This window comes from Entamoeba histolytica, genomic scaffold (assembly GCF_000208925.1).
Source record: "Entamoeba histolytica HM-1:IMSS scf_1104750519293 genomic scaffold, whole genome shotgun sequence".
Lineage (NCBI taxonomy): Eukaryota > Evosea > Mastigamoebida > Endamoebidae > Entamoeba > Entamoeba histolytica.
Genome location: NW_001915204.1, coordinates 4,906 through 14,948, shown reverse-complemented (window position 1 = coordinate 14,948; position 10,043 = coordinate 4,906). Strand labels below are relative to the sequence as shown.

The 10,043-nt window shown below is 24.0% G+C and overlaps 3 protein-coding genes across 3 annotated transcripts, besides 2 other annotated features; all 3 read left to right on the top strand.

Moving 5' to 3' along the window:
* Positions 1-2,003: 2,003 nt before the first annotated feature.
* On the top strand, positions 2,004-3,686 carry EHI_199840 (uncharacterized protein; the record flags this gene model as incomplete). Its single annotated transcript, XM_647957.1, has 1 exon — positions 2,004-3,686. One exon carries the CDS (start codon positions 2,004-2,006, stop codon positions 3,684-3,686), a length of 1,683 nt encoding a protein of 560 aa, XP_653049.1.
* Positions 3,687-3,786: 100 nt separating this feature from the next.
* On the top strand, positions 3,787-6,738 carry EHI_199830 (uncharacterized protein; the record flags this gene model as incomplete). The annotated part of the gene is made up of 1 exon (XM_647958.2): positions 3,787-6,738. One exon carries the CDS (start codon positions 3,787-3,789, stop codon positions 6,736-6,738), a length of 2,952 nt encoding a protein of 983 aa, XP_653050.2.
* Positions 6,739-6,945: 207 nt separating this feature from the next.
* Positions 6,946-7,622, top strand: EHI_199820 (Rab family GTPase; the record flags this gene model as incomplete). The annotated part of the gene is made up of 2 exons (XM_647959.2): positions 6,946-7,234; positions 7,293-7,622. The coding sequence occupies 2 exons, from the start codon at positions 6,946-6,948 to the stop codon at positions 7,601-7,603; spliced, it is 600 nt and encodes a 199-aa protein (XP_653051.1). The 3' UTR covers positions 7,604-7,622.
* Positions 7,623-7,823: 201 nt separating this feature from the next.
* Positions 7,824-8,366: a repeat region.
* Positions 8,367-8,371: 5 nt separating this feature from the next.
* Positions 8,372-10,043: part of a repeat region that runs on past the window's edge.

The following is a 10,043-nucleotide window of genomic DNA, read 5'->3' as shown; positions in this document are numbered from 1 at the left end:
TATCTGTATTATAAATATATCTTTTATAATTTATATATTTTAATAAGACTGTTGTAATATAATTAAAAAAATGGATAAAGTAATGGTAATTTTAAATCATCAAATAACATTTATGAATAAGAAAACTAGTTTTAAAAATTTTTCATTTTAGTGTAGATTCTTGATTGACGAAATGAATATTTTTTTTAAGTATTCTATTTTAAGAAAATTATATATAGAATAGTAAATATTTTAAGTAAGTATTAATTAATTTTACTATTAAAAAATAATGATAAACTAAATACCAAAAAAATAAAAAGAATATATTTTTAGATCTACAGGTGTAGAATTTAATAAATCCTCATTGAGATTTGATTTTTATATCTTAATAGTTAAACTTTTTTTTCTATTGCCTTTTATTCATTTTCAAAGAAAGTTCAGAACATTTGAATAACTTTTAATATTCCATGACACTCAATTCAATCGTTCTTGTTTTTTTAAATTAAAAGATTTAAGAATAGTTTTATATTTGTGGCATTAACTTCTCTTCTATGTTTAGGTTTCAAAAAAAAAATACTTAGAATAATTTATTTCGTATTTAATTAACAATGTTCTAAAAATAAAAAAGGTGGATAAATAATAATATAAATTAATTTAATTAATTTTTAATTAAAGATAAACCAAAACATAAATAAGATATTTCTTTTTGACAGTCAATGCTTTTTAAAGGAAAAATACCTATAAACATTAGTAAGAATTGTTTCTTTAATTTCTGGATTATTAAAAATTAATTTTTTCAAATAGATAAAAAAATTCAAAATATCAATAAAAAAAATATAAAAATGATTATGATTAACAGAAACAAACTTTTATCTTTTTTAGTTATAAACATAAATCTTTTGATTATTTTTATAAATAATCTAAATTCAATTACATTTGTATAAAAATATCATAAATGAAGAGGGTTTTATCATAATGGAAATTTTCCAATTAATTATTCCTTAAAACAAAATTAAATTAAGAAATGATATTGATGATATTAAATTTAATATAGTAATATCTTCAAAAAAAAAACAATAAGACATTAATAAATAAAATAAATAATGTTCATATTATATAAGATTCAATGAGTTAAGCTATATACTAAACAGTCAGTAATTTGTGAATTATATCATTTTTATTTATTTACATAAAATAAAAAGTTATTAATTTAATGAATGAAGAATATAACACCATTAATACAATAATTAGTATTTTTTATTATTAACTAAACTAACACCAAAATTTAATAGAACGTTGTTATTTATTATATGATAATAACTTTCAATTTTTAATACCTGCATTTTTATATCATAAAACAATACATATATTTTTAAATATTAATAAAATAACAAACATATTATCTTATTCAAAAATTTTTACTATAAATGAATATAAAAAAGATAATAGTATAGTAGATAAAATAATAAAAACAGAAATTCAATCAACATTAATGAATAATTTTTAACTAAATATATATTCAAATAACAGAAATAGTAATAATTACATTGAAATAATAACTAACATTCTTGGAATTGCATTTATAAGTAATAGTAATAAGTACAAATTAAACACAACACAAAAAATAATAAGAATAAAATTGTCAATAAATAATGAATCAAATAATTAATTTAAATTCTTTTTTTTAACACATTGTTTTGAATAAGTCCAACACCAATTTTAATACTAACCTTCGTAAAATAATGAAAAATAAAGAGACAAATAAATAATGTTAATTTGATTATTTCATTTATTTTGAATAAATAAAAAAACTAAATCAAAAATGGCATGATTTACTTTTATTTATCATTAAACTTAAATCTAAGACATACACTCATCCCTAGTCTTAACCCTTTCATATTGATTGTTGTTTTCTTGACACTACTCATTAGTAAAACAAAAAAGAAAAACACAAAAAATATTATTTATTGTGATACACACTTTTATTTTATTAAATAATCTGATGAACTTAAAATAAACAATTAATGCAATCTTTATTCCTTGCCACAATTGATGATTATGAACAAGCAATAAACTCTCCCATTGCCTCTGAGTTTAACTTTCCTAATTTAAATGATTTTCGTACAAGAGAGTTAAATGATTTAATTTCTAAATTTCATCAAAGACTTTATGAAAAAGTTACAGAAGGAGGGTGTGAGGTTTCTTTTAGCATACAAACAAAACAAATTGGTTTTGAAATGTGGTACTTTTTGTCAGTAATAATTCTTGATAGAAATTTTGTTCAAGAAACATATTTAGTTAATGTATCCAACTTTACACGAATAACAAGTGACTTAATTTTGAAAATCACAACGGAGATATTTCCATCACTTCATAGAGATACTTTTGTATCAATTCATGAACCAAAAACTGTAAATACAGTTATGAAATTTCATGATGATAGATATGTAGTTATTGACAATTGTAACATTTTTGCTGCAATCAACTTTACACTATATCATAACCTTTCATCATTTTTTAAAGAACTTTTTGGTTTTGCTAAACAAATAAACAACCAAATAAATTCTTCTAAACAAAAATCACTTCTTCTTAAAGGAATAGGAAATGAAAAAATATTTAGCAAGGAAAGTCATGCTATTAAAAGGCTTAGATTTACTAATCCACAACTATCATTTAGATTCATTGAATGGTGTATTTTAAATTATTCTGAAATTACTCATCACAGTCAAATTCAAAATGATGAACTTTTTGAACAAATGAAATTAGTATTTAACCAAGTTAAACCAATATACGATATTATTAATGTTCTTGATGATACAGTTTATTTGGATGATTATATATCCCAATTAGATATTCTTATAAATACACAAATAGAAACAACATATAATGATGAACTATCAAAAGAATTAGTTGAATGTTTTAATAAAGCACGTAAAATATGGATTTCATTAAAAGAAGAAAATAAATCATTTTATGACTGTGTTTTATTCTTCTCTCCATCAAAAAAATGTTGTATAAAAAATCCATTACAATGTTCATCTTTAAAATGGATATTACAAGTTGTTAGCAAAGATGAATTTATGGCATATTATAATGAGCCAATAACACAAACAGATAGTTTATCATATTGGAAACATCAAGTAAATTATACTAATTTAAGAATATATTCTAGAAATTTTATTGGAATTAAAGTTCATTCAGGTTTACTTAATCAACAGGATAAACAAGAATTTATTAAACTTTATAAGAGAGCTATTAAAAAAAATAACTCAAAACTTATTATTGCTCAATTGTTTGTTATAAGGCAAAATGCTTTAGAATTACTTCGTATACTTAAAAATCATGAAACATCAACCCAAAGAAGAAAAATAGCTGATTCTAATAACACAGATGATAATAATCAAATAAATGACTTAAATCATAAAATAAAAGAAGAAAACCAACCAATTAAAGAAGAAGTAAACGCTTTACCACCTCAAAATTCAATAGATGAACAAACTACTTTGTTCTATCCACATGAAAATGATAATAATCTTTATAGTTTTAGACAAATTAATGGACAAGAAGGTAATGGTGTTGTTTTTGGAGAAAATGAAACACAACCAAATCAAATAACACACCCAAATAATTCAATCGAATATCTTGACCTTGACATAGAAGAACAACAACCAAAGTCAATACTTCCAAGGAATATATTTTTTAATTAAATTTATTATAATTTAATTAAAATTTATTACTTTCATTTACTCAAAAAAATAAACAAAATATCTTAAAATATAATAATTAAATATGAAAAGTGATAATAGGATGGAAAAACAAGTAATTTTTGCAAGTTTGGTTCATAATTATCAAGAACTTTATGAAACACCATTTTTCAATGAAATTGTTGATATGCCCCCTATGAGTCAACTTCAAGAAGTTTTAGTTCAAAATATTATCACTAAATTTTTAAAATACTTTAAGGAACAAGCAACACATATCATATTATTCGAAATGATAAGTCAAGTAATAGATGATTTTGCATATTGTTTATTCAGTGCTAAATCAATAAGAAATAAAAAGAAAGAAGAATTATATTTATCGTTAGAAACTGAAGAAAAAAGTTTATCTATAATAAGCGAATTATTAGAAGCATTAGACATTCACCATCAAATTCTTATTTTCACAAATAAATTTATTCAACCAAGAGTTAATATTTCATCAAATATATCATTTGTATATTGCATTAATATTAATGTATTTGATTGTATTGACTCTACTTGTAATAGTAATTTTTCTTTTTATTGGGACTTATTAAAGATTTGTCAAAGGAAAATCAAAGAAAGTCAACTTCCTTTTGAAGATATAGAAATTAGATTTTTCAATGATGAAAATTTAAGTCTCATTGATAACATCGTTTCAGTACTAAAGAAACAGCCTAATCTTTCACCAGAAGAAAAACTATTCATTTTAATTTCTGAAAAATTAACATTTCTTAAGAGACTATCAACAGTTTCTACTGCAACCTGTTTTACAGATGTATGTTCTATAGTAAACAACTCATTGTTTCAAATTGATGTAACTCATTACATCCAAGGACTACCTTTTATTGCACAAACTGCATTATCTAATCTAATCAATAGTTTAAAACTAATGTTTTGTCGTTATTTAAAACTTGAAAATCCCTTAGTTGCACTTATTAATAAAACTCAAAATAAAAATTTCAGTTTGTTCTCCTCTTCTATTCATAATCAATGTAGTGGAGTTTTAGAATCAAAACGCATTTCTCCTTACTATTTGGCAGATTCATTTAATCATAACTCCGATATAGAAACTGATATTAAATGGATTTCACATATTCATTCAACAGAAGATATAATAAAAAATTTTTGGTTAGTAAGAAGAAATAGTGCTTTGTTGATTGATATATTACAACTTTCAGAAAAAGGTAAAACCAAATCTGATGAAATGATTAGTGAAAATGAACAAGAAAATGAAGGGTTAGATCTTATGAAAAGTGAAGAAAGTGTTGTCCCAGACATCTCAAATTCAATTAAATATAAAAATTCAATCACTAAAGTCGATTCAATCACTGGTCATCAAAATCTATCTAAGAACAACAAAAACGAAAAATTAAAAATAACTGATTTTACAAAACAAAATGACTCAACAGATAAAATTACAACTAATCCAGAAACAAAAGACAGCGATGTTCTATCTAACCAAATCAATAACAAAAATAATCAAATTTTGACATCTTCAAAAGTGGAAAATGCTTCATTACAAAAACTTCAAAAATTAAATCTCACTCAAAATAAATACCAAAGTCAAAATTTAACTAACTCCGAATTTATACCATACATATCAATTATTCAAGAAGAGGCATCATCTGTTAGTATCCCTACATTTTACTTAATGGACTATTCAAGTACATATAACTCTTATTTACTTTTTATAAATTATTATACAAAAAAAGGAACTTTAAGACAATTGTTTATTGAACAAATTAAGTCAGTTGATAATGTTGATAAAAAAATCTTTGACTATATTCACTGTTATACAAAAAAACCAACTATTGTCTCTTTATCATCTACTAATTGTTTTTACCCAAAATATATTAATAATACAATTTTTATTCCTTCTAAATCAGTAATTACAATAGTAGATTGTCAATGTGAAATAACATTTAATTCAGTAAAAACATTGATCAAAGAATTAAGTTTAAAAAAAGAAACCAAAGGTTTTATTTCCTCTGTATTAATTCAATTTGCTAAAACACCAAAATTATCTTTTATTGATGGGATAAAAATATTAAAAAACCATTTATTACCAATAGCAAAATTTTTTGATGAAAAATACAAGTCAATTATCTGTGAATTATATTTTGAATTACATCCAATTTTCAATAAATCATGTGCTTTAAATAAAGTAAAATCTCTTGGAGAATTAACAGATATGTTAGCAGATATTGTAGAATGTTGTGATAATTCGAGATCAAATACTAATTTGCATTCAATTAAATATGAAGAAATTCTCAAAGAAACCCAAGAAGCAAAAAGTCTTATTAAGAACATCATATCAAAATACTATAAACCAACAACACCAACACTATTGGCAAGAGCAACATTTTTTGAACCAATGTATAAAAAAATGAGATTGTTTTCACAAGAAGCAATCAACACAATTTTAAATAATTTAAAAGAACATTGTGGAAAAGAAGTCGATGAATATTTACAAGAACCATCTCCATCTTCTCAGGAATGTCATTGTTGGTGGATAAATCACAGATCTCAGTATCCAAAATTATATGAAGAATCAAGGCAAACAGAAAGTATTATTTTTGGTCAAACTTTTGAAAAAAATACCGATGACATTATGTTTGGAAATGTTGATGGTGAAAATAATACATATCCTGTAATCTTTAACTTGTTAAATTCATCCTTTATTTCCGAAAAAAGAAACGAAATTAAAACAATTCAAAACCAAACAAGAAAAATACCAAACGATGATGGCGAGAATAGCATTGATGAATGGACTTCTCGAATTGATTTTTCATTTCTTGAACATCAAAAGAAACATAATTCAACAACTAAACAACAAGAAATGATTCAGAACGATGGATTGACACAATTAATGAGTGGTAGTTCTTCTGAAGTGGATGGACCAGAAGAAGAAAAAATTTTAGAAAAGAACATCCAAGAAGCAAGGGTATTAAATGAAAAAAATCGAGCAGCTAAATCACCTGTTATTGTGATTGATGTTGATGAGCCAAAACCTTAGTTATTTATAAATAAATTTATTTGAGCGTCAATGGTTATGAATAATTGCATTATTAAAATTATGAAAGAAAAATTATATGAATAAAAAATGAAATTAGAGTTACATAAAATTTTACTTCTTTTATGAAAAATTTGTTATTAATTATAATATAATTATAGTTTAATATAAAAAAAAAAGAAAGAAAAAACTAATTAATACAAAAAACAAATGTCGGAGAAGGATTCAACAATTAAACTATTACTCATTGGAGAAAGTGGAGTTGGGAAAAGTTCACTTTTACTTAGATTTTCTGAAGATGCTTTCAACCCAATGTACATTACGACTGTAGGTATTGATTTCAGAGTTAAAAATATTGAGTTAGATAATAAGAAATTAAAGTTACAAATATGGGATACGGCTGGACAAGAACGATTTAGAACTATTGTATCAAGTTATTATAGAGGAGTTATGGGAATTGTTTTAGTATATGATATTACTTCAAGAGAGTCTTTTAACAGTTTGTTTTAATATTTTAATTAAAATGAGATATGTATGAAATGATGTTTAATGATTAGACATTGAATATTGGATGAGAAACATTGAAGCTAATGCAGACCAAAATGTTAATAAAATTCTTGTTGGAAATAAGTGTGATGCTGAAGATAAAAGAGTTGTTACAAGTGAAGAAGGACAACAAATGGCTAATAAATTAGGAATTCCATTCTTAGAAACATCTGCCAAAAATTCATTAAAAGTTGATGACTGTTTTATTTCATTAGCACGTGATGTTATTCAAAGAATTGGTGAATCATCTCAAAGTGCACAACCAGGAATTGTTGACCCAACCCAACAAACCCAACCAACTGAATCAACTGGATGTTGTTAATCACATTTCCTTCTTCTTCCTTCTTGTTTTTTTAAAAAATGTATTATAACAAAAGAATAATTAAATTATAACTTTTTATTTAATCATTAGACTTTGACTAAAATTCTTCATAATAAAAATTAAAAGTTTTAGTTAATACAATAGTTCTATGAAGATAAAATTTTGAGTATTATATTTCAAGATAAAATTCTTCACAACAAAGTGATAAAAAAAAAAAAGAATAAAAAGTAATTAATTAAGTATTAATAGATTTTTCATCTATTCTTCCTAGTTTAGAGGAGATTAATCCCATCCCTTCGCTTATTAAAAAAGAGTAATCTCTTTGTTTAACCTATCATTTAGGTTTGTCTTGGAAAATGAGAAAATCATTTATTTGCTTTATTTTTCTTATTAATGTCTTTCAATTCTGCTTATTTCTTCTTTTTAACATTTTGTTTGTTTTCTGCCTTAATTTTAAACATTTTCTTTTTCCTTTATTTTATGAATAGGAGAAGGAATCATTTTATTACTACTGTATTACTTTGACTAATCTTCTTTTTAGTCTTACTTTGACTAATCTTCTCTTAGTCATACCCACACTTCAGTAGATTCTTATATTACATCCATGTAATATTCTATCATAATATCTTGCTGCACCCTTTGCAGCATTCCCTAATACATTCCTAATTCAAAAACACTGTCATAACCAGATAATAACTGGGAGAGTCGAAGTATGAATTTGTACTAGGGTTTATGTGTGGTGTTTCAGAAGTGCCATCTTCGATCTTCAAAAACTAAAGAAGAGTTTAAAGAAAAAACAAAAGATTGGGAGGAAAAAGACATTAAGGCTATAGAAGAAGAAATCAAAAACAAAATTAAAGAAATGAATGATAGATGTAAAATTGTAAGAATAATAAATGAAACAGAAAGTATAAAGAAAGTACAAGAAGAAACAAAAAATAAAGAAGAAAAGATAGAAGAAGAAAAAGAAAAAGAAGAAATACTTGCTCTGAAAAATCAAATTACTGAATTAAAAGAAAAACTTAAAGAATTAAGTATGAAAAGAATGGAAGAAGAACAAGCCATCTCAGAAGAAATGATGAGAAAAGCAAAGGAAAGAGTTAGGAAAGAGTTTGAAGAAGAAATTGCAGAAATGAAAACACAAAATAAAAAGATTCAAACGAATTACGAAGAAATGAAGAATGACAATGAAAAATTAGAAGAAGAAAACTTAAAACTACAAGGAAAAATAAATGAGATAGAAGGAAAGAAAATCACAGAAGTAAATAATAAAGAAGAAAAAATCCGAAGCATCCAAGCTAATAAAAAGAAAATTGAAAAAGAAAAAGAAGAAATGAAAGAAGAAATTGAAAAGTTGAAAAAGAGAAACAAAACGCTAGAACAAAATGCAAACACACTAGAAAAGAAAATTGAAATGATAGAGGAAAATACTAAAGGATTAAAGAAAGAAATAAGAGATAAAGAAAAACAAATCTCTGAAATTCAACAAGCAGCAATAAAAACCAAGAAATTGCAGAAATAACAAGAGAAGAATTAGATAACACACAAAAAGAAAATGAGACACAAAAACAAATAATATCAAAACAACAAGATGATATTGAAAATTTTATCTCACAGAAGGAACTAGAGAAGAAGAAAACTATGACACTTGTGATAAATACACAACCAGTACTGAGGAAAGCAACATCAGGAACGATGGAGATGAACGAAACTACTCCTATGAAAAAGACAGTAGTGGAAATCGAAGAGGAAAGCAAAGCACTGATTGTCAAAAAACAAGAGATGACAGTCAGACAAGAAATACAACAAAAGAAAGAAATAAAATTTTAATTGAAGTGATGTATTGTTTTGCAATTAATTGGTTAAACAAGAAATTATATAAGAAATTAAGAAAGGAACAAATTGAAAATATAATAAAAATGATAAACATCAATGTCAATAATGAAAAAGAATATATTAATTATATTAAAATATCACATAAAATAAAAGAAAGCACTAAACAATACATTGAAGTGAAAGTAAATGATATAATAGAAGGAAGAGTAGAGTGTGATTCAATAATAAAAACATCATATTAAAGAATAACTCTACAGAAATTGATGAAGAATACCTTAACACTCTCATCAATAAAGTAAAAGAAATGAAAGTAGAAAAATGTACAAATATTAATTACTACTTTCAAAGAAAAGAAGCTGACCGATTAATAATGGAAATTAATAATAGATGGATAATGTCAAGAAGCAGAATATAGAATCTGCAAGACGATATGAATATTTCAATGGTTATGCACCTCTATCTCCAAAATAAAATAATAGGAGATAAATTTGATGAAATAAAAGAAATCCTAAATAAAATAAATAGACTAGAAGATTTGGTCAATGAAATTGTACAGAATAAAGTGCAACATGAAATTAAAAGAATATGATAAAGAAGCAATAGA